Genomic DNA, 26,556 nt, shown 5'->3' on the forward strand with positions numbered 1-26,556 from the left:
GCAGTTGTATTTGTAATCTCCTTAAAAATGTCAAATAAATTTTGAAACCTATATCTATCTATACTATTATTTAAGTGTGTGATTGAACTGGGGTAATGAATCAACTCGACACCAACTCAATCAATAAAATTATTAAAATAACATTACATATTTTAAATAAATTATATTATTACTAGGGTTCTTTTATCTTCTTCTTATTTTAAAAAAAATAAAATATTATAAAATATTGATATTTGAGCTCATATCACCAACATTTATAAAATAGTTTTATACCAATTCAATCGAAGCTTTATTTTAGCATTTTATTGTAATTACGCAAATTATTTCACTCACATTATTTGTATATCTATACTATTATTTAAGTGTGTGACTGAGTTGGTATCTTGTTAGAATTGTAAAATAATATCTTATATCAAACTTAACAAACCATAAACTAGGATCTATCATGTCAATTCATCAAGAACAAATCAATAAAAACTAGATGCGGAAGCGTACCTGAATCCATGGATTTCTTGAAATCTTCTTATCTTATGGTTTTGATCTTCCAAATTAGCACACAAATAATTTTGAGAATGTGGCTCTCTTTTTTCTAAAGATGGGATATTAGAAAAGTCACATTATGTGTAATTTGGGGATCATAACCCTAATATATAACTTTTGCACATTAAAAATTAGTTACTAGAGTATCTACAAATATTTGGCTTATACTTTATTAATAACTAAAGTCAAATAAAATTTAACCAAATTAGATTATTTTTAGTTTGGACTAAAGGTGTTCATGGGCCGGGCCGGGCCGGGCCCATAAAAAATTTCGACCCGCATACTCGGCCCGGGCCCAGCCCGACCCGAAATATGGGCCTAAAATTTTGTCCATGCCCGGCCCGGGAAAAATTCTTAGGCCCGAGCCCGGCCCGGCCCGGCCCGTTTTTTAAAAATAAACACTATTTTTTTAAAAAAATTTTAAAAAAGTATTTTAAAAATATTTTAAAATTTAAAAAATATAAAAAAATATTTTTTATTATATATTTGGGCTGGGTCGAGCCGGGCTCGGGCCAAAAAAGTCATGCCCGAGGCCCAGCCCATTTTTTAACCCATATTTCGGGCCTATATTTTTACCCGAACCCTCCCATATTTCGGGCGGGCCATCGGGCCAGGCTGGGCCGCCCGGCCCATGAACATCTCTAGTTTGGACTAGCCTTTTATGATAGTAAAAAATAACATATAATTACTCTTATTATATATGCGATGTCCATATTTTTCAACAATCATGAGTCAACTCAACACCGAATTAGTCAAGAAAATTGCTAAAATAAATTATATTATTTATGAGGGTACTTTTGTCGTTTTCTTATTTTAAAAAATGAATAAAATTTACAAATGTTGAGATTTAAACCTATGCTAACACCATTAAAAATATATTTCTTTATCACTTCAACCAAAATTTTATATTAATAATTTTATACATTTTAATGCTATTAGATATATTGTTTCACAAACAAATCTATACTTATTATTTAAGTATATAACTAAGTTAGTGTTACAAATCATCTCAAACCAACTTAATCAAATAAATTATTAAAATAACCTTAAATATTTTTAAATAAATTATACTATTATGAGGGTACTTTTGTCTATTTCTTATTTTTAAAAAAATTTACAAATGTTGAGATTTAAACCTATGTCACCATCATCATATATAAAATATTTTATTTACCATTTCAACCAAAACTTTATTTAGATTTTTATACATTTCAATGTTATTAGACAAATTGTTCCACCACATTGTTTGTATATCTATACTATTATTTAAGCGTGCGATTGAGTTGGAGTCATGAGTCACACTACACCAAAACAGGCTTTTAGCGGCGTTTTAACTAAAAACGCAGCCAAAATTCGAGTAATAGCAGCGAGTTTAAATAAACGCCGCAAATTATAAGCAATAGCGGCGATTTCCCAAAAGCACCGCAAAAGAGTTAAGTAAACGGTGTCGTTTTCTTGGTGAGCTTCAAAGACATTAGTGGCGCTTCAAACAAAACGCCGCAAAAGTCAAACATTAGCGGCGCTTTTACAAAAGCGCCTAAAAACTGTTAAACAGACGACGACGTTTTATTTTAGGTTTAGAGACATTAGTGGCGTTTATAAGGAAACGCCGCAAAAGATCATGTATTAGCGGCGCTTTCTCCGAAGCGCCACAAAAGTTTTATCAAACGACGTCGTTTCCATGTTGAGGTTTAGACACATTAGTGGCGCTTTACATAAAACGCCGCGTAAGTCAAACATTAGCGGCGCTTAAGGAAAGCGCCGCAAAAAGTTTTAAGCAAAAGGCGTCGTTTTTCTGTTGAGCATTAGAGACATTAGTGGCGCTTTGCAAAAAAAGCCGCAAAAGTCAAAGCATTACCGGCGCTTTCTCGAAAGTGCCACAATAGTTTTAGGCAAACGACGACGTTTTCTTTTTAAGATTTAGAGACATTAGTGGAGCATTCCTCAAAACGTCGCAAAAGTCAAGAATTAGCGGTGCTTTCGCAAAAGCGCCGTAAAAGTTTTTAAGCAAACGACAATGTTTTGTTGTTAAGGTTTAGGCACATTAGCGGCGCAATTATAAAAACGCCGAAGGAGTCAAGCAACAGCGGCGTTTTCCCAAAAGCGCCGCAAAAAGATTTAAGCAAACGGCATCGTTTTGGAGTGGATGTTTAGAGACATTAGTGGCGCTTTACAAAAAAACGCCGCAAAAAGTTAAGCAAAACAACCTTGTTTTATTGAGCTTTAAATGCGTTGGCGATTTAGGGATTATGGGTTTAGGCCTTACGATTTATTGTTTATTGTTTAAGTGTTAAAGTTTATAGTTTATATATGTTTTATGATTCAGGGTTTAAGGTTTATAGTTTATATATGTTCTATGATTCAGGGTTTAAGGAATACGAGTTAGAGGTTTAGGGATTATGGTGTAAGAGTTGGGATTTAAGGTTTAGGTGTTTGGGGTTAAGGGTTAGGGGTTTAGGGGTTTATAGTTAATGTTTTATGATTCAAGGTTTAGGGAATATGGGTTAAGGGTTTATGTATTATGGTTTGTGTTTTATCATTTGAGATTGGGGCTTAGGGTGTAGGTGTTAGGGGTTAAGGGTCATGGTTTATGATTTACAAGTTTAAGATTTAAGGTTGAAGGGATAAGAGGGCTCAGAGTTTAGGGTTTAAAGTTTATAAGTTATTGTTTGGGGTCTGGAGGTTTAAAGTTTAAGGGTTTAGGGTCTATGATCTAGTGTCTAAGGAATAGAGTTTACAGTTTATGGTTTTCAGGATAGGGGTTATGGTTTAGAGTTTAGGTTAATTACTATTTTTGAAAAATACAACCTGACTTCACCGAATTAAAATTCTAAATTGAAGTTTTAGAAAAATACAAACACTATACGGATTAAGTTCGTAGTATAAATTTTAAGAAAAATACAAGCACTATAAATCAAATTTCTCATTTAATAGAATTAAAAATAATGTCATATTATTGTATAATATTTTAATTTTTTAAAATAATTAAATATTTGGAAATTTTTAACAATAGTGGCGTTTGGATCAGAAACGCTGCAAAAATGTGTTTAAAATTATATAAAACGGCGCCGTTAGGTTACATAAATTTGATTTTTAGTGGCGTTTTGTAACAGCCTAATTTTCAGTGGTGTCAGAAATAGTGATTCGAGATCACTAAATCTGACAAGTGAGTCTTAAAAATTTAATAAATTAATAATTATGGGTCAAGTGTGAATTTAGAAGAATTTTTGAATTAGTGAATTTTGTGTTTTAAAAAGAATTTAATAGGTAAATTGGGTCTAAAACGATGTATCGAGACCTCGAGTTCATAAGCCGAACCATAAATATTTTTATGAATATTTATGGTGTGTCATTGAGTTGGTATTAAAGTTTCATTAGAAAATTTTAACGTTTGGATAGTCAATTAACTAAAGAGGACTAAATTGAAAATAGTGCAAAATTTGTTAACTTTTGATTAAATAGCTTAAGTGACTAATGAGGAGGGATTTAAAAGGCAAATATGCCCAAATTATATGAGCTGGACGGTTGGTAAGAAAAATCAGCAGAATGTAAGGAGAAACAGGGGCAAAATTGGAAACTTAACATATTAAGCATTTAAAACAAAGATAAAAGTGAAAATCTAGAGATCTCTTCACAACTTATCAGCAAAAAACGCCATAGGAGGTCTGAAACAAGCTGGTTTTTCATATATTTGAATCCTGTAAGTTTAAATCTTGATTATTTCTTCTAATTTTGTGATTTTAATACTTTTACAATTAGGTCCAACTAATTGTTTCATTAGTTATTGATCTTATGGCTGATTTTGAAAATTACCATTGATGAGTACTGAATTTTTATGATGAATAAACATGGAATTAAAGCTTTGATTTTGTTATATGATGATTCTATTAAAGTAATTTTGATAGAAATTGATTTTAGGGACCTAATTGTGAAAAAGTTGGGAATTAGGGTTTGGTGTTGCGGTTTTGAATATGAAAGGTTATGTAGTAGTCTAAAATAGTTGGAAAAGGTGTTGATTGAGAAAAATTAGATCAATTGAGGGGTTAATTGAGTAGGGACCAAATTGTAAAAACTGTAAAGTTTGGGGTAAAAAGTGTAATTTCGAGAAATTAAGGGCAGAAACTGTGAAATGAATTAGAATTGAATTATATGCTGATGAATGAATAAATTTGTATTTTAGATCGAGAACCCGAAGCAAGCCGAGGAAAAGAAAAAGTAGTTGATTAGTCCCTGAACTTTTACAAATTCTGTAAATCGGCCCAGGTAAGTTCATATGGCTGAATTTTTATGATTAATTGTTAATGTGGAAATGATATATTGTATAAATTCGTATATTGTTACTGAATTATGGTTATGGTAAAAATGAGAAGAAGATGAGATTGTTAGTTCAAATTAAGGGATACGCAGGATTGAGTACACATGTTTGGCAACCAACGAAGAATTGACGGATAAGTCCATGGTGCATCCATGGCAAAGTGTGAAAAGTAGGTATGGTGTTTGGGTGAAGAAAACCATACTGAGTTGTGAAAAGTAGGTATGGTGTTTCGGTGAAGAAAACCATACTGAGTTGTGAAAAGTAGGTATGGTGTTTCAGTGAAGAAAACCATACTGAGTTGTGAAAAGTAGGTATGGTATTTCCGTGAAGAAAGCCATACTGAGTTATAGCAATGAGAAATATTCAAGCAAATTGTGACACCGGGCAAACGATGTACTCAATTCCGTAAGACTATCCTTAATTTGACAGGTATTTGTAAGTGCAATTGAAGCTAAATGTCGGAATAGAAGTTGACTACTGATATTGAGCTCGATTGGACATAATTATTATTTGCGATTGTGGTTGGCAGGAAATGTTGAATTTTTATTTGTTTGTTAATGTTGTTAGTGAAATTCTGGTAAGATTTTATTATGAGCCTGTGAACTTACTAAGCTTTCTGTAAGCTTACTGGTGTGTGTTTACTGTTTCTTGTAGATTGACGTGTATATATATTTCGGAGGATCGGATCTACAACAACGATCACACTATCCAGATTTACTCCGGTAGATTTTGTTAAACAACTTTTTGGATTTATATGGCATGTATAGGGAATTGAAGTAAAAAGTATTAGTATGAATGACTAAGTATGAAAAATAAATTTGAATGTTATGGTTGTGTTAGATATCGAAATATATACATGTTTTTAGTTTGAAATGGTTGATTGGTTGAACTTCATTAGTATTTAAATGAAGTAGTTGAAATACTGGAATTGGTTGTGATTTAAATTTGCGGGAAGGTTAGATAATTATATAGGGTTATATTGAATTTTTTTAAATTTTGCAATGGAACAGTTTTTGGATATATGCATTAAGGTAACTTTGAAAAATCATCAAAAATATTGGAAATTGAATTAGAAGCTGAGTGAGATGCCAAATTAAATCTAAATGAGTCTACTTTCACATGAAAGAAATAGAGTAAGAAAAATGGTTATATATTTTTAGATATTTGAATTTTAGTGAAACAGGGCAAGAATGTTTTTGAAGTCCCCTGTTCTGACTTTAGAAATTCATTAAAAATTTTACAGAAGGAATTATGAGTTATAATTTATATGTATAGATTCCTTAATAAGTCTATTTTCAGTAGAAATAAGTGGAATCATCATATGAAGTCTGTACAAAGAGATAATTGAATTTTTGTGACAAGAGGTCAGGATGGTCAACCAGTGAAACAGGGGAGACTTTAACTAATAAACTGTACTAATTGGCTGAACCAAAAATTCTAAAAATTTTATGGTAAAAATATATATGAGTCTAGTTTCAGGGAAAATTTACGGATCTAAATTTCAAGTTTCGTAGCTTGACTTATAATTATTTTAGTGAATGCTGCGCAGGTGGACAACTTTATTGTGAATAGTGAAATTGATTTTGAAAATAAATTTTTATGCCCCGAACTTTTAAGTTAAGTCAAGTAACACCTCATGCTCGACTCCGGAAACGGTCTCGGGTATAGGGTGTTACACGTTTTTATCAAAAACACCACAGATGGTATGCAAATAGCGGCGTTTTTTTTATAGAAACGCCGGAAATATATATCAAAATGTGTACGAAAATGGCGTTGTTTGCTTAAATGATTTTAACTTTTTAGTGGCGTTTTTAGCTCAAACGTCGCAAATTGGAAGCTTTAGCGGCTTTTTTTTGAAAACGTCGCAACTGTGTATTAGAAAATGTTCAGAACGTCGTTGTTTCGTTTGAGGTCAATTATTAAGAACGTCGTCATTTGGTTACATGAATTTGATCTTTAGTGGCGTTTTTATCAAAAACGCCACAGTAGGTATGCAATAGTGGCATTTTTTATAGAAGCGCCGCAAAAATATATCAAAATGTGTACGAAAATGGCGTCGTTTTCTTAAATGATTTTCACTCTTTAGTGGCGTTTTTACCTAAAACGCCGCAAATTGTAAGCTTTAGGGCGTTTTGTCTAAAAACGCCGCAACTGTGTTTTAGAAAATGTCCAGAACGTCGCCGTTTCGTTTGAGGAACAGTGCAATTAATCAAAACATCGTCATTCTGCTTAGCGTCACTTTTTTATCCCCTTTCCCGCGCCCAGCCCTTAAAATCAGTTTTCTTCCCCTTCCAAATCCCTAATTCCCTTTCGAAATCTCTTCTACATCCCTAAATCCAGTTTTTCAAATCTTCATCTCGTCGGTTTAGTTATTCATTTCTTCATCTCATAGGTTTAGTTATTCAATTCTTCACAGCATTTAGACGAAGACAGACCAGTTGGGATTATGTTTTTGGGTAAGCATGAACCGGTTTCATTTCCCCTTTTATTTTTGTGTTTAGGGTTTGGGTTATTGATGTTTGAGTGAGCTTTTTCGTGGAATTTAATTGTTTGTATCGTTAACATTGATGTTCGTCCATGGTTTTAGGGTTTCCGAACACATAAAACAATCTCATTGAGAATATCGTGGAATCTGATCCGAAGCGATTTACTTTCTCTCCGTCTTCCTAAAGTTGTGATATTATTTTCTCTTAATTCTAGCTTTACCAATTTAGTTTGTTTAGGGTTTTAAGCAGTTACGGTCTTACATTTTGAGCATAAATTGTATGCTTTCGAATGCCTAAATCTTTTTTTATTGATATATTTTTTAAATATATTTGTGGTTAAAATTTTTCGAAATTAAAAACTATTTCAATGGCTTTGTTCGGAACCTTGTTTTATATTTCTAATTGTTTTTGTTTAAAGGAATCGGACGTTTGTTTTGTCTTTCTATTTAGTGTTTAATCAAGATAATATATTATATAGTTAGTACTCAAATAATTTAAGAAAATTTTATATATAAAATACGCTATTATAATATTTTGATTTAGATACTTTGACAGTTGATTATTCATTTTTTTCTTAGTATAATATTTGTTTTAGTGATCAAGTTGAACAAGTTTAATTTTTTCTTTCCATTTTGGTTGCAGCAATTTAGTTTTAGCAATCTAGTCTACAAATTTGGTACCTCTCACTGGTTTGAAGCAATACATAGAAAGGCTAGATAACCAAAAGGTTAGATTATCCTTTACTCTTTTTTTTTGTTTTATAAATTTGCATTTGATTTTGGACTGTTTTTAAATTTGGTATATTTGTAGTTGGGACTGTTTTAATTTGGTTTTTGCTTAATGCTGCTGCAAGTTATTTTTTGCTGGAAGTTCTGCTTAATGTTGCTGGTTAATGTTAGGGGTTAATGTTGCTGCAAGTTCTTTTTTGCTGCACATTGTGGTTAATGTTGCTGCTTAGTGTATTTATTCCTGGTTATTGTTCTGGTCTTCAAGTTGTTTTTTGCTCCATCTTTCTACTAATTAGTGTTTGAATTAATTTCGGTTATGGAATATAATTGCCAATATTATATAGTATTTTTGGTTTGTAAAGATCCAAATTGAAATCAATTTTAACCAAACCAGTTCCGAATGTAAACTGAATTGATTTAAAGTTGTCTTATGATTCGAATTTGTTTCAGGTTCAGATTTGATTTGGGTTCATTATAATTATATATTTCAAATGATTAAATAATGCATAAGTTTACAAAACATAATTTAGGTTTTCGATTATAATTGGTTTTGGATTTAAGATATAAAGGATTTTAATTGGTTTTTGCAGCTAATTAGATAGTACCTTTTATTGGTTTTTGCTACTAAGATGGTACCTTTTATTGTTTTTTGCTGCTAAATCAATATACATACGGAGACCAAATTTATTTTTTGCTTAAATCACAAATTGTACCTCATGTCTTCGGTTTTCTTTGCTGAAAATATTTTCTTTTACTTGAAAATCAACCATGTATGCAACCTTTCGTGCAAAAAACGCAATCAATTTGGGACATAAATATTATAACTCAAATATTTTAAGACAAAAACTTTTTAATATATAACATCTATTAATATGGATATATAACCTATATTTCAATTTTATTAATAATAAATTTTATAATTTTAAAATAAATGTAAATTGGATATATAACCTATATTCCAAATTTATTAGTAAACAATTTTAATTTTAAAATGGTTATAAATAAGAAGTATAAAAGTGATATATAATACATAATACATAATACATAAATTTATCAATCATATAATACATTATATACAAACTTACATAATACATAACTTAAATAATATACAATATATAAACTTATATATAAACTTGCATAACTTATATAATAACATAATAACTAACATAAAACATAGCCTACATAACTTACATAACTTACATAAATTAAATAACTTACATAACGTACGTACATAATACATAACCTTACTAACTTACATAACTTACATAAATTAAATAACTTACATAACTTACATACATAATACATAACCTTCCTAACTTACATTATACACAACTTTGCCCTACTTAATTAATATTATACACAACTTACATAATACATTACTTACAGTACTTACATAATACATAACTTACGTAACTTACATAATTTTATTTTACAAAAATCCCAAATTTAGTGGCATTTTTAGAAAAAGCGCCGCTAAAGGACACCAAACAACAGCGGCGTTTGTGGAGAAAGCGCCGGTAAAGAACATGACCTTTAGTGACGTTTTCGAAAAAAGCGCCACTAAAGAACATGACCTTTAGCGGCGTGTGTTGGATAAGCGCTGCTAAATAACATGATCTTTAGCAATAAACGCAGCAAATGTTAGCGACGTTGTCTTTAGCGGCGTTTTTTGCGGCGCTGCAAACACTTTTAGTGGCGCTGAAAAGCGCTGCTAAAGGCCTAAAAAACGCTGCTAAAAGTCTGCTTTGGTGTAGTGTCAAGTCTATACCAATTCAATCAAACATTATATTTTATTATTTATTGTATGTTATTTTTAAATGCGCACATGTGTTCTAAATATGTGGTTTCCATATGTATAGCGTGCGATAAAATTTATAGTTATTATTAAGTTCTTAACTGAGTTTGTGCCACAAATTAACCCAACACCAACTCAATGTAAGACTTAAAAACTATCTTTTTTTTTTAAGTGACAAATATTATTACGAGAGTGTTTTTATATTTTTATAAAAAAGTATATAATAACAGTTGTAAAAATTATTAAAAATTGTAAATAATAAAACATTATTAAAGTTATGATAATTATAAAAAATTGTGTTATATATATTTGTAATCGCAAGCTCAAATATCCTAAAAGGATTCGGGTCTCCGACCCTTGACTCAGATGGACCTAACTCGGAAGAGGCATGCTTGTCAAGACAGCCTGCAAGAAGAGTTCATGGGCACACTTCGCAAGATGGGCTCGCGAACAGTGTTCGCAAGAAGGATTGCGAGGCCTACAAGTTATCCGAACTCGTGACCAATGGGTACGGAGCTCACTGAAGATGTTAGCTCCAAGATCAGAAAGGGTTGCGTGCTATGTAGGCACGCGTCCAACAAGCTGGGGGGCGCGCAGAGAATGTTAGCACCAAAGGCAGAAAATGTCAGCACCAGAGGCCCCAAGACCAAGGCAAGATAGTAGGCCTAGTTATGAGGTGTAATAGTAACAATAGAAATTTGTATAAATACTCAAATATTCCTCTCAAAGCGACATGAGAAAAATACGTGAACAAATTGGTAAGAAAAAAATTAAAATTATCAAGATTTCAAGTTGAAATCTCACTAATCTAAATATATTTAATTTTGTTGTCTAAAGTTGAATGCAAATATACAAGTATTGTCGGTAAAAAGAACATGTTAACCAATAATTAAAAAGAAAATAACATTAAACAAGAAACATGGTAACAGGCCTTCAAAAAAACAAGCAAACATGGTAACAGGAAACTCGTAAATTACATGATTAATTATTGTTTAACATTAATTTTTATAAACCAAACATTAATGCTCCTGAATTTTTCTTATTATATTCAGATATGGGTACCAAGGCAATCGTTCTTTTGCAATTTTCAAATTATATTTTAATTCGCCTTTTGACATCGAATTTATATATCATTTATGGGAGGGTAACTTTTAATTACATTAAATTCCAAATGTTAATATTTTTTTATCAAACAATATTGGGGAAAGGAGATAACAAAATATAAACTCGTGTTATTTTAGTGTTAAATGAAAGTTTTAAGCATTTCTAACTAAGTCTAGGAGTGTAATCATAATTTTTTGAAGAGAGTTGAAATTAAATTATAATTTTTACGATAATAAAAATATAATTTTATCATTTAATAGCTTATACCTTTATAATTTTTAGAGAATTTAATTAAATCTTTATTATTTTTAAAAGGCGAAAGCTTAATTCACCAGTTACTAAATCTTAGCAAAAATACTAGTATTAGCGTAAATGGTTTGGCCCCACCGTCCTCTTTCTCCACCCAAAAAACAGAAAAGTAAGGATATTAAATTATTTTTATCAGGGAATTATATTTACATTTCGCTCCTTTAGAATAAAAATTTAAATCCATTCCTGAATATATTAATAAAGTTAAATAATTAATTTAATTGTAAAAATCTGAAAAATAAATCTACCTTGTTTAACTGCTATCTTTTTTCATCAATACTATTCCTATTTTATTTATTTATCAGTAATATTTTTCGTTTTATTTTTATTTTTCACTTTAATATTTAAATTTAGAAAATACTAAAATTACATTTTGTTAATTAAACAACTTAAACTCCCTTATTTTATTATAATCAAAATTAAGTAATTATTTAATACAGTTAATTTCTTAGGCTTTATAAATGAATTGATAATATAAATGTGGGGTTTTTTTATCAAAATATTACAAAAAATAAAAAAAATACCAAAATATTATAAACTTTTTTTATTTACCAAAATAATACCTAAAAAAAGGAGGTTGATGGAGGGGAATAAAAAGGTGGCACCAATGGTGCCTTTCCCATTGGTGATTTTTGTGTACTAAATGTGGCTAATTGCCTTCTAAGCTCTCCTTATTTATTATTTTCTTTTTATTCCCCTTCAACTTTCTTTTTTATTTAATAAACAAACCCTCAACCTATTTTTGTAGTTAAATAGGCTCTTAATCTATGATTTTAACTCATAAAAGCCCTTTATTTTATTATTAAAGTAAATATATTTTACCTAAAGTAAAGCTATTTAAAAAGTATAAATTAAATCGCATTTTATGTTTATGTGAATTTGATGAGAATAGTTTATTAAATAAAACAAATTATGTTTATCAAAGGCTTATAGCTATAATAGTCCCTTAAGAAAAACCAAAAAAGTTACTAAGCCCTTGACTTAATTTGAACCCAATTGAGCCCTTATCATTAACTCTGAAAAATTAATTAAGCTCTTACATTAATAATTTTCACATTTCGTTACATTAACCATTAAAATCAATTAACGGACCAATTAGATGAAGAAATATGATGATTGTGATTTAATCTTTCATATCTCCGATAAAAATCATAAAAATATCTATCTATAATATATATAAAAGCACGAGTCTTGAAAAACTTTTGAATTGACAAAATATCCTTTATTGTTAATTATATTACTAAACTACATTAGAATAATAATTTATTAATATTATTATATAATAATAAAAAGTAAGATTAATTAAAATAATAATATATTAATGGGAAATTAATTAATTTGGTCATATATTATAAAGGCTCTACTTAAAAAACATAATATATTATTAATTAATAAAACTATAAATCTATAAAATCATTGAATATAATTGGATGAATTTAAAATAATAAGAATTCAAGTTTTTTAATTAAATAAAATATTTTTATGTATAAATACTCTTTATAAATTTAAAAATAATTATAATTTAATAGAAGTTGTGAGAATTGTATATTTCAAAATAATTATAATTTAAATTGTAATTATTATTAAAAATATTGTGCTAATTTTAAAATAGAATTGTTATTTAAATAGAACTCTAAGCATAAAATATAGGAAAAAGATAAAAAATTGTGATAATTGTTGTTAGTTAAAAATTTGAATGCTACTTTTATTAAAGTAAAGTAGAGTTATTTCTTAATTAGAATTCTAAGTATCTTAATTATCGGTTAACTAATATTAGATTTAATTAAAAAATTAATAGAAATACCAAGAATGCTTTATTGAAAAACCAAAAGTAATAATAAAACCGATCACCTATAAATGTAACCCAAACAGAAAAAATAAATTATAATTATAAACTATTCTCATCAAATTTAGTAAATTTTTTATTTAATAAATTATTCTCATCAAATTCACATAAACATAAAATATATTTACTTTAATAATAAAATAAAGGGCTTTTATGAGTAAAAATCATAGATTAAGAGCTTATTTAACTACAAAAATAGGTTGAGGGCTTGTTTATTAAATAAAAAAGTGAGTTGAAAGGGAATAAAAAGAAAATAATAAATAATGAGGGCTTAGAAGTCAATTAGCCACATTTAGTACACAAAAATCACCAATGGGAAAAGCACCATTGGTGCCGCCTATAAGAAAGGCATCATTGGTGCTGCCTTTTTATTCCCCTCCATCAACCTCTTTTTTTTTGTATTATTTTGGTAAATAAAAAAGTTTATAATATTTTGATATTTTTTTATTTTTTTGTAATATTTTGATAAAAAACCCTATAAACGTGACATTTATTTATATATCTATTTTTTTATTATATCTTATAAATTTAATAAAAAAATAGTTTTAATAGTTGAGGACGTATGATTGGTGATATTAGATTCAGATCATTGGTAGCGGTATATAAGTTAACTTGAAAAGAAAAAGAAATCTTGAAATAACAGAAAAGAAAAAAGCATGGGCGATCGGAGTGGTGCAGAACGTGGAAATCCCCATGCTTCACGTGCGCCTCAATTTTTTCCACTTCAAATCTGCCCCTTTTTTTAAAAGGAAAGTCTAACTGCCACGTAAAATACTCAAAACCTGCCACATGTAATGATTGCAAAATCTCAAATCAAAAATTAATCTTTAGACCACATGAAACTGTGGGCCCCGACTGTCAATTGTAGGAACAGTAACACCTGATCTCCACCGACACGTCGTTCAAATGTCGGTTTTAGGAAAAAGGTAAAATTTAAACATTCAACTTTTAATTTAAATTAATTAAATTGGTTATTTTAAATATTAAAATATAAAACTGGTATAACAGAATCATTTCTATTATGAGTTAAAATATTATTTTTATACATAAGAATAAATCATAAGTTTCTTTAAAAAACAGTTGAAGATCCTCTTATTTTATTTTATTAAATTAAAAGATGCCTTAATTAAAGTTTGACTTAAAAATAAAGAAAATAAAATAAAATTATTTGATATTGTCAACTTTAGTTTTGAAATAGAAGAATCATTCCAATTTTTTATTCAATCTTCGATTTTTCATTTTAATATGAATTTGATTTTTCTTTTACTTTTTAACTTCCGAGGATGATTTGAGTTATTAATTGATTTTGTTGTGTACTTCTCCGTAACAAATAATGCCATAATGGAAGAGATCAGTTAGCCTGCAACAACAAAGGTTAAAATATATTTATTTTTGAATTTTTAGTATTATTATTTTTAGATTTTAGATTTTAAATTTAATAAATAAATAAATTTACTTAATAGCTATTAATTAAAATAATAATAAATATAGTAGCTTAATAATTTTAAATTAAAAACAAAATTCTTATATAAAAACTAAAAATAAATATTTTTAATTTATTATTTTAAATAAATATAGCATTAGTTGTTAAATAAACCTACTTATGAGTTCACGCGCCAATTTCCAAAAAAAAAAACTTAAATTTGGCTCAACTTATCGGTCACTTTTATTGTTCTTATCAATAAAATATTTAAATATATAAATTTATATGTTTATAATTAAATTGAAATTAATTTAAATAAAATTTGAACCAAATCAAGATATATAAAAATTGCTCAATATTGGCCTCGCGGGCCATTTGGTCCATGCACAAGTTCCATAATAAAGATGTAAAGTATTTATATTTAAATGTATAAATCTACATCCAGATAGTGTTACTATAGTATCTAATTAACTACTAAATTAAATCAAATGAAACTTGAGGCGAAATGATAAATTTGAAGGTTGAAAAGCATTTGAAGTTCAAATTCCATCATGAATGGATTTTATTGCTTTTATTTAAAAGATAAACTTTTAGTCATTTCTCAACTAAATTGATATCTAACCGATTCATAATATTGATGAAAATAAATATAAAAATAATAAAAATAAGCCCTTTAAACTATTATTTAAAATATCATAAAATTATCCTTTTATGAAAATTTTGCATTTAATTAGAATTAGATACACCATATAGTGGTGTATCTAATTCTAATTAGATTCAAATTTGTGTTATTTCAGTAATTGAATTAATATCTCTCAATTACTATTATTAATCGAATTTATATCACATTGTTGAGGGGAGGGCAACTCTTTCAATAGAAGTATTTGAAAAATCATTTGTACGAATTAGATAGGCTTGCCACACATTAGTATTGTAGGTACAATGCTTAGTACTACCCAAAACTCATCCCAACCCTAAATAGGAGGATAAACGCGCTTCAATACGCTTGAACCCACGTCCTCCTGGCAACAATGCCAATGCCAATCGAGTTAGGAATTAATCGGTAGTTCTAGACATTGTATAAAAATTATATAAATAATTGGCCAAATTGATAATATGAATCAAAATTATATTAATGTATCATCGTTTATATTTATATATAAATACCAAATTAATTATAACAGAATCAATTATCTATATAATTATTTAAAGGGTTAATTAAGTTGGTATTACCTATCAATCGGATTTCAATTTAATTGTGAAATTACTAAAATCTATTTCTATAAATAACAAACATTACTATAAATATATATTTATTATTTTATATTTTATGTAAAATTTTAACAAAAATACACTTGATAAAATTGAAAGAAGCAAAAAGCAAATTGTGTGTGGTTTTCTAAATGAAAGTTTTCTTTTATTGAACACTACTAATTTCTTTCCCTATGACTTTTTTTTTTACTTAATATATTTTACTATTTATAAACCAAAAATTATAAAATCTTTAAAACCGATCATTTTAACTTTTTTTTTTTGTATATACTAGTATGGTTCACTTAGCTTCGCGTTGAATTGATTATTTATTTGTAATAAATTATAGAGTTAAAATTTGAATATTAAAGCATATTCTAAGCAAGGCTTTTAGAATCGGACCGGTGGTCAAATTGTTCGTGTCACTGATTTGTACTATTTGATTAAATAAATCATAAAAAAACCCCTACTTAATCTATTTTTAGCCTGGTTCAATCGATTCGTACTAGTTCACAACTCGATTGATTTGATACCTCTCTCTGGGCTGATACCCCGGCCAATCCGGTCTGGTTCAGACAACCATGACTCTAAGTCTCTACACTTTATACATTTGGAATTTAGTCATCCTACTTTTATTTTCAATAATTTAATCCCTCTACTTTTTGAATTTAAAATCTGCTTTCAAATTATCTATAACCACATGACATTTTAATTGAAAAGGTAACTATATTAACTATTTGAATTAATCAATAACATTACAAATATATAAAGATTGAATTATATTAAAATTAAAGTATAAGGATTAAATCTTAATTTAAAGTATATTAGAAGGACCAAAATTAAAATTTACCATTATTATAAAATGAAAAATAAGAAGAATTGTGGGTGAGCCACGTGTCACATGAGGCATATAGATAGATATATATTTAAAATTTTAGCATATTTTAAGGACCGAAGTTATCTCACTATTTTAAAATCTTACAAAAAAAAAAGTTTGATTGTTATTTATAGGTGTAGAGGCACAACTTTAGCATATAGTTACAGATATACTTTAGATGGGTGAGGTAGGATAGTCAATATAACTAAGTTGTATTCTCAATCTCTCTAGGTATTTTAAGTTGTTTCATAATCATATTAACTAAAAATTCTATCATACGTATATACGTGTAAAAATTCTATACTTAAAATATAGAGGTGTGTTGAAAAACATAAATAAATAATAAAATGTATAATTCAAATTAATTAATAACAATACGTGAAATATATACGATATTAAAATAAAAAGAATAGATTAAATTACGAGTAAAATAAAATTTAAACAATAAATATTTCATATTAAGAATACTAAATGTGTAACGCCACTCAATCAACAACATTATTAATATATATAATCGATGAATGTAATAAAGTGCATACTAAGATTAAAATGTATAAAAATATTAAAACAAAACTTTAGTTGAGTGATAAATTTAATGTTTTACTAATACAATTGATATAAGTTCAACTCCTACAAGATACATATTTTTGTTGGTATTTTAAAATAAAAGGCTAAAATACCCGTTGAATAATATAATTTATTTTAAATATGAAAGGAGATTTTGTTATAAAATAAATAGACAAAGAGTAAAGAACAAATAAAATGCGGAAGCAATAAAGAATGTATTTTATTGATCAATTGAGATATTTATAAAACTTTTCCAAAGTCTCTATTTATAGACATAAGAAGTATAAATGAAGTATATATATACTTTTAATGACTATTAGAATTTAAAGTACATCAAAATTTATCTTAATATTATATTAATAACAAATTTAATATTTTTAAAAGAGTCTTTTAACGTAAGGAAAAAAACACTAAAATTTAGCACACCTACTAGTGGGGAAACAAATTTTAGAATTATAAGAGAAGTAATAGCTGATATTTTTAACGATTAAAATTAATTACAAATATTTAAATTTCATAGTAAATACCATTTTCACCCTTTTATATAAATGGTAGTATAGTATAGTATAGATATGAAAAATCATAAGTGTATATGTATAGAAATCATATATTTAGAATAAACATTTGCGTTTCAATTATACTTACATAAATCATGGATCAACTAAGCCCTCTCGGTATTTGCTTAAGAATAAGAAAGAGGAATCTCATATAAATATCATGGAATAATGTTTGATCCTATTCATGAAGATTTTGTAAATATTCTCATTCCAAAATTAGAAAGTTCAAACAATTGAGAAATTCATGATCGATATATACAAAATAAAAACTTCATTGTCGATTCTACAAGAATTTTTATAAAAGTCTTTCATTTGCTTCTCTTTGATGAAAGTTTTATTTTCCCGAATGTCTCCTAATTTTTGGCTTAATTCAAATTTTAAATAAAATTAAAAATTATTTTAGTTCAAACAGTAAATAAAATTTCTATCCGAGTTAAGAGATCAATTCATGAATGATATAGTAAAAGACTCAAAAATAGCAAAAATAATAAAGATATTATTTTTAACTTTTAATTTTGTGTGGTAGAATATGAATTTGAGAATCTTAAATATACTGACTTCTATTTTGTAAAAACAAGTAAAATGTGAGCATATAATTGCTATTTTGCCAAGCAAAATTTATTAGAGATTTTAATATGAAAAATAAAAAGAAAAAGGAAAAGAAAAAAAAATAAGAGAAAAGGGGCATGGAAATTTCGTGCAGAAGTGGGAAGATAAGATCGTAAGAAACTGCAAAAGAAAAGAGAAAGGGAAGCAAAGCAGAGTCATAGTTGAAGAGACCCCACAAAATTCAAATCGTGGTTCTTCCAAGCTTTCTCTATCTGAAATCTTCATTTTCAATTTTTCTTTCACTCTCTTTTCCCAACTTGTTTCCCTCTCTCTTCTTACCCTTTCAAACTCTTCAAATACCAGCAAACGATGCCCATTCCCTTCTGCATTATCCTTCTCTTCTAGCCTTCTTTTCTTTCCCTTTTCTTTTCTGGGGGGGTATTTCAACAATGGCGAAGGCTGCTAATGTTGACAAGGTGAAGCGGTTAAGAGGTTGGGTGCAAAACTACGATTGGGGAAGATGTGGGGCGGAGGCACAGGTGGCAAGGCTATTGGCTTTGAATTCCGGGGCTGAGGTTAAGCCCGATAGGCCTTATGCTGAGTTTTGGATGGGAACTCATGACTCGGGGCCAAGTTTTTTGGCTGATGGCTATGGAGAAGGTCAAAATGTGGGTTTAAAAGAGTGGATTCGAAAGAATCCGAATGTGCTTGGTCATAAGGTTTTGGAAAAATGGGGGCCCGATCTTCCTTTTCTCTTCAAGGTTTGTTCTTTTCTTTTACACGATTTATCTGCTTCCTTTCTGGTTTTCGTTTTCCTCTCCTTTTGATTAGTTGGAAATTGAATATTGATTTCTGTTTTTTTGTTTTTTTTTTCTATTTTTAATTGGGTTAGTGGGTTTTCTTTTTAAAGGGGTTTTCTTTTGCATTTTAATAGGAATTACTGCAACTTTTGCTTCAATATTAATGGAAGTTGAATTCTCACCATTCATCTTAAATTTCCATTTTTTACCATTATATATATTTTTTATTAAGTTGAATATGACTGAATTTTGCTTTGATGTGGTGTCCATTGTATTTTTTTTCCCTTTCTCGGGGGTATTTACAAAGTGTAAAGATTTGTTTTTTTGGCTGTTTTGATCTCAATTTTAATTTAGATCAAAGCTATCAATATAGCAATTGGGAAATTGGAGTGGATCTTGAATGGTTAATGGAAAAGAATTAAGCTTGAGAGTTTAAAGTGGAAATCAACATAACTTTTAACTACAATATGAACTTTTCTTTTATCTTCTGTGAATCGTCTAATTTGATTCTGTGGTTCATTTGCTGTAAAATAGGTACTTTCAGTGGCAAAAGCCCTTTCAATACAGGCTCATCCGGATAAAGAATTGGCCAAAGAATTGCTTAAGTTGAAGCCAAATCTCTATAAGGATGGGAATCACAAACCTGAGATGGCTTTGGCAATTACAGAGTTCAGGGCCCTTTGTGGATTCATTACTCTCGAGGTAATACATGAATCATGCTTGGTTTTTGGTGGAACTTTCCTTTTGCCGGTTCTTTTTGAGTGAATAAATCTTGCATTTATGTTTGATAAAATTCTGGTAATCACGTTTTGCACTTAAATTTATAATTATGGTGTCAAGTTGTGGTTGTGCTGAATAAAGATTCTGGAAATGATATGCATGACAAAACTTTGAGGCCGAATCACATCTGAGTTAGAGGCAGAAGATAATCTATCTTGACTTTCCTAGAATTCACTGCCAGTGTTTCTGGTCTAAATAGTAGGGTAAAATTTAATATCACTGTGCCAGAACCTTTTTCATGTCTGTTGATATTAGAGGGGTTATTGATATTTTAAAACTTTTTTTTGGTATATATTGTAATGCTCTAGGGCAGGTAAGATCACATTCCGAGAAGTTTAATACCTAGTCTAGCATTTTCATGGAGCTTCTGCATGTTGGGAATATAATTCTTTAATGTCAAAGAAGATGAATGTTAAAGTGTTAGGCCCCTTTTTTTTTCTACTGCTTATTTTTGATATTTCCAAATCATGTCTGCAATATCTTGAGGATTGCAGGGTTGTCTTTATGTGATTTTTCCTAAACATGCATGTTATTTGGTTTTAGGAAAAGGATGCTTCTTGTTTGTGTACTTAACATTTTCTGGTGATACTGGCTACATTAGTCGTATATTTGAAGCAAGCATCTATCTTCTTTGCAGGAGCTTAAGGGTGTGCTAGATATTCCAGAGATTGTAGAATTGGTTGGCAATGCATCGGCAAAGCAAGTCCTAGACATTGACAAGCAAGATGGGGCAGAGAAAGTAAAATATGCTCTGCGGTCGGTTTTTACCCAACTCATGTCAGCTAGCAAGGAGATGGCAACCAAATCAATAGCAAAACTGAAAAGTCGGCTGCACGTAGAAAGTCAGGTTTATAGAATTTTTTCTTTACTGCGTAGAGGCATTAAATGGAGAAAGGGTCAAGGGTCATCACCTTGTTATGTTCCTTAGAAACATGACTATACAGGAAATGCGGTCCTTCCCTGTAGAGTTCATAAAATGGCTGCTCTGAAGATACGGAAATATGCTATGTATTAGTCTGGTTAGACTTCTGTCAGCATATGAAAAAATGGCTCCTACCCAAGTTTTTATTTATTTAAAGCAAAACCTTTAATCTTATGCTGACAGTAACATACTAATTTTCCTTCTAGGCATAAAATGTCACTTCAATACCTCACTGCATTGACATGAAAAAGTTCATCTAATTATGTTGTCATGTGGCAAAATATCTATTCTGATTCTTCAGGCAGCTATTTTATGGGCCTAAATGTAGTTCATGTTGCATATTCCGCTATAAATTTGGCTTCTAAGAGTGCATGGTAGACGTTGGTTTTCTCTTTTCCACTGTTGGCCTGGATTTCAGATTTTTCTAGTGAAAAACTTGTTTACTATTATAGTACTAATATATTTAATATATCATGTTCTCTTTTCTTTCCAGCTTGTAAAGCTGTTAAATAGTAGCTGTTTTTTTATAGTTTTTCCTCCATTCTTTCTATTCTAGCTTTATTATTGACCTTTACCCTTCATTTCCTTTCTATTTTTTGGCATCAGTTGAGGTGTCTAACTGAGAAGGAACAGTTGGTGTTACACTTGGAAAAGCAATACCCGGGTGACATAGGTGTTATATCGGCCTTCTTTTTCAATTATGTGAAACTTAATCCGGGTGAAGCATTGTATCTTGGGGCAAATGAGCCCCATGCATACTTGAGTGGAGAGTGCATTGAATGCATGGCAACGTCAGACAATGTTGTCCGGGCGGGTCTTACTCCCAAGCACCGTGATATCCAAACTCTTTGCTCCATGCTAACATATAAGCAGGTACAGTTATTTGATCAAGGGTTTGATAATTTTCTATTTGAGAGTAAAATAATTTGTTAAGAGTGATACCACATATAGGCTTTTCTTTTTCTGTTTTAGCTGAACTTTTGCTCTATGAACTTCAATTACACGATGACACAGGCTACTGCGTTATTTATTTATTTGTTAAGCACTAATACTTTATTTCTATGTGACTTGATTCGGTATATTTCTTTGTCTTTTCCCAACGGGGTAGTTTCCTTGATAACATAAGGTGAAATATTATGCACATTTTTGCTTGGATTTAGAGAAAGGAATCTCATTATTGACAAAAGGTTACCCCGAGGCTTGTTCTCGTGTATTTATTTACTTTTATTAATAAAAAAGTCCTTTGGTCTCTCGCATCACCTATTTTTCTTCACATTCAGCTTCATATACGAGATTAAATTTCCCCAGAAATCTTGTTGACTTTGAATGCTTCTGTCTGGGACACTTATAAGATGAAAATTTCTTTGAGCTGTAGAATTATGACTTCAGCAGAGGTTGCTATTTGTGGTTGACACTGAACCTCGGCTTACCTACTTCATGACAATTTAGTTTGTCCTATTGACTTCATATCGAAGCTCTGCAACTTCAAATTTTGATTCTTGTTGGTTCCATTCCAGGGCTACCCCGACATCCTGAAAGGATTTCCATTGAGTCCATACATCACAAGGTATCTCCCACCCTTCGAGGAGTTCGAGGTTGATTGTTGCATTCTTCCAAAAGGGGCATCAACGGTCTTTCCAGCCATTCCAGGCCCTTCTATTTTCCTTGTATTTCTCGGGAAGGGAACATTTCACATTGGATCACGGGAGGACATAGTGACTGAAGGAGATGTGCTCTTCGCACCATCCAACACGGAGATTACCATTACTACGTCGTCTGAACTGCAGCTATACAGGGCAGGGGTCAACAGCAGGTTCTTTCATACTTCCTTGTGAGTTTAGAATAGAACCTCAGCCATCGTCAGCCATAGGGAGTAAATAGTTTATTAATTAATTATTTTTGCATGTATTTATGCTATATATATATATATATATTTCTTTTTTCCTGCCATTTATAGTTCTCCATTCCTGCATTATATTGTAATTTAGGACTTGCATATAATGTAATACAGTATAATTTAATACCATTCATGTCTATCAGAATATATAAATAAATTGAATTCATTTCCTATTACAAGCTGCTTTCTCTATTTATCTGTACATGAAATTTGATTCCCCTGAAATCATGTATTCAAATCTTATGCGTTGCAATTTTTTGGCTAAACTAATAAAAAGGACCCTGAAATAAGGCCTTGACAGTTTCACTTGTATTCAAATAACATCTTAACCTTTAACTAAGGCTCCCTTTGTATTACCTCTGGTTGTGGATGGAAACAGCGCTCTTTATAATAGTCTCATTTGCCTCTCTATGATAGTCATTGCCTATCAAGATTTTACCTGTGATAGAGAGGTGGTTGTCGTACATCTATGTAAGCTATAACAACGTGTTATAGAGAGAGAATTGTTACAAACTTACTATAGAATTCATATTATAAATTTTCATCAAAAGAACAAAAAAATGGTTGTCGCTACTGGACGACGAAATGGATTTTGGAATTTATTAACATTTTCCAAAAACGGTACTGTTAATAATCCCGCAGGTACTGAAACCATTAAAAGAACACCCAATAACTTGTTAGGTACTGTACGAAGTATTTGAAATACAGAAAAAGTAAAAATTATGTTCAAAAAAGAAAGAAAATGAGGATAAAATTAACAAAACTGGAAGACTTATAATAGGTGCATGCATTATTGTTTTAATGCATATTTTATTTACATTCTTTCATATGACTAATTATTAAAATCATAAATTTGACAAGTTCAATTAATCAATATGAGTTTTCAACTTAAATTATTTAACTTATCATGAGTTATTAAATTCAAGTAACCAATTTATAAGTTATATGATGTTCTAAATTCATATTCACAAGAGAATATTTAATTATGGAACTTTTATCCCATATTTTTCACGTGAATTTTAAACATTTTGTTGAAATAGTATTTTAACTAAGATAATTCTTATGTAATAAATTATAATTGATATGCTTGCTTATATGAAATAGCTATAATTTTACTTAATATTTTAGACAATATGCTGTTATAGAGAACCAATTTAATAAAAAATGTACTTTATAACTATGGTTGTTGCTTTTATAAGTGAAAAATTGTTATAGTGAATTAAAATAAAATATAAAAAATCAGTTTTGCTAGAAATTTGACTGTTATAACGAAATGCTGTAATTGTATAATGTTTTATCATTTGAGATTTTTTTGGTGTTTAAAACACCAATGGCTAGGCACATTTAAAGAATTTAAGCACGTGGTAGCTTCAAATTTCCTAACCACCTAGGTAAGACATAGTGTGGTTAGAAATGGTGATATAAATTTTTAGGGTTCAACAATTGGTTGTAGACTTGGTATTGTTGACATATGCTTATTGTAGATTTGGTTATGTCAATGAAACTTGGATAGCCAAGTTACGTAAACAAAGCTATGATTATGAATTATGTGAAATTATTTGGAACATGTGAATATTGTCTCATTGATAAAATGATTGACCCCTTTACTGGAAAATGTGAAAAGGGTTGGAGATTTAGTAAGGGCCAGTTCTTCATTGCTTAAAAAAAGTACTTCTGATTCCAAAAGCACTTTTGAAAGAAAAGTCATGAAGAATAAGTCGCTTTTTTGAAATTTTAGCTTTTTAAGTGCTTTTCAAAAGCACTTCTGAAAAGGAGTTGAAAAGGAGAAGCTAAAAATTTTAAACACGTGGTAGCTTCAAATTTCCTAACCACCTAGGTAAGAGACAGTGCGGTTAGAAATGGTGATAGAAATTTTTAGGGTTCAACAATCGGTTGTAGACTTGGTATTGTAGACATATGCATCTTGTAGATTTGGTTATGTCAATGAAACTTGGATAGCCAAGTTACATAAACAAAGCTATGACTATGAATTATGTGAAATCATTTGGAACATGTGAATATTGTCTCATTGATAAAATGACTGACCCCTTTACTGGAAAAGGTGAAAAGGGTTGGAGATTTATTAAGGGCCAGTTCTTCATTGCTTAAAAAAAGTACTTCTGACTCCAAAAGCACTTTTGAAAGAAAAGTTGTGAAGAACAAGCTGCTTTTGGCTGAAATTTTTAGCTTTTCAGAAGTGCTTTTCAAAAGCACTTCTGAAAAGGAGTTGAAAAGGAGAAGCTAAAAATTTTAGCTTTTCCTCTCCCAAAAGCACTTTTGGTACTTAATTACTTTTTCACGCATCCAAAAACATAGAATTTTTCTTTTTTTTCTTGGTGTTTAATTACAATTGTGTTAAAATCATTAATTAAAAATAAAAAAAATATTTTTAAAAATACTAATTACAAATATTTAATGTTTATATTTAAATATTTAAAATATAGTTTATATATTCTAATTAAATTTTATAAATAATTAATATTTATTGCTTAAAAATATTTACAATTTATATTTTATATATTAAAATATTAACAACAAGTTATAATAATTTTTTATATTATTACTAAAATATAATAATATTAACTAATTTAAATATTATTTAAATGCATATGTGTTACTTGATAATAACATGTCTAAAATGGACATTTTATTTCTCAAAAGCACTTTTTGACAAAGAATGCTAAACACTCCAATTTTAAACCAAAATTTTCAAAAGCACTTTTAAAAGCACTTTTCCACAGATATAAATTAAAAATTTGACTAAGACAAGAGCATATATCAATTAATAGTATAGTTACGGTGAGTAAAGATATTGTTTCTACGAAGATTAAAAGTACTAGTAATTACCATCTTTCTATTATTTAACTGATAAATTCGAGTGATTGATTAAAACTAAAAATGAACTAAATTAACTACGAATGAGACAAAAAACAAATCACGAAAATAATCGAATAATAACCAAGAAGCGAAACAATAACCAGAAAAGAATTCACCTAGATTTCATTTGTCATTATCAATTTGAATTACGCAATTTCTTCACTTAGTATCTTGATCCGTAGAAATTCCTAAATTATGCTAATATCTCTCTTCAAGAATAAGAGCAACTGACTCTAGGTTGATTAATTAAAATTTATTTCTAATTAAAACCCCTATTATTGTATTAACTCGGTATATGAATTCTCCTATTAGATTTGACTCTAATTCGGTAGATTTATGTCATCCTATTTCTAGGATTGCATGCAACTGCACTCAATTACGCTAGATATACTCTTAAATAGGGTCTATTCCTCCTCTGATTTAAGCACATCAAACATGGAACAATAGTCTAGAAATATTAAACCAAGAATTAATCGTACATAATTGAGAACAAAATCTAAGTATTTATTGCGCAAAATAGAAATCAAATGACATAATTCATCATAGGGTTCATCTCCCCTAGGTATTTAGAAAATTAGTTTATGCTTTCAAATAAAAACATCCAAAATATAATATAACCACAAGAAACAAAGAAACTCATAATTATCTCCAAAGAAATCAAAAGGGAATATTCAATCTTGATGGAAAATTGCTTCAGAATTAACTTTAATTGTGCTTTTCGAGTTGTTTTCTTGAGTATTCTATGACGACTCCCTCCTATTTTCATATTTTTTTCATATATATATATGTATTTGAATGCTCAAAAACCCTAAAGATTACATTTATTTGTTGTTTGGAGTGCAATTATCGAAATCGGCACGACTTGCCACATGGCTGTGTGGCAGCCCTTGTGGTTCACACGGTCATGTGTCCAGGCCATGTGGAATGGTCCAG

At 29.3% G+C, this 26,556-nt stretch overlaps 1 protein-coding gene and 1 long non-coding RNA gene across 2 annotated transcripts; both read left to right on the forward strand.

The window, feature by feature from the left end:
* The first annotated feature begins 4,186 nt into the window (after nt 1–4,186).
* Nucleotides 4,187–8,377, forward strand: LOC128035632 (uncharacterized). Its single transcript, XR_008192183.1, has 4 exons — nt 4,187–4,240; nt 4,721–4,803; nt 5,510–5,577; nt 7,984–8,377. It is a non-coding gene; the product is annotated as an uncharacterized LOC128035632 (long non-coding RNA).
* A 10,090-nt stretch (nt 8,378–18,467) lies between these two features.
* Nucleotides 18,468–22,925, forward strand: LOC105763139 (mannose-6-phosphate isomerase 2). Its single transcript, XM_012581245.2, has 5 exons — nt 18,468–19,108; nt 19,682–19,849; nt 20,565–20,774; nt 21,456–21,722; nt 22,367–22,925. Exons 1-5 carry the CDS (start codon nt 18,797–18,799, stop codon nt 22,682–22,684), a joined length of 1,275 nt encoding a protein of 424 aa, XP_012436699.1. The 5' UTR covers nt 18,468–18,796; the 3' UTR covers nt 22,685–22,925.
* The last annotated feature ends 3,631 nt before the right edge of the window (nt 22,926–26,556 follow it).

This window comes from Gossypium raimondii, chromosome 12 (assembly GCF_025698545.1).
Source record: "Gossypium raimondii isolate GPD5lz chromosome 12, ASM2569854v1, whole genome shotgun sequence".
Taxonomy (NCBI): Eukaryota; Viridiplantae; Streptophyta; class Magnoliopsida; order Malvales; family Malvaceae; genus Gossypium; species Gossypium raimondii.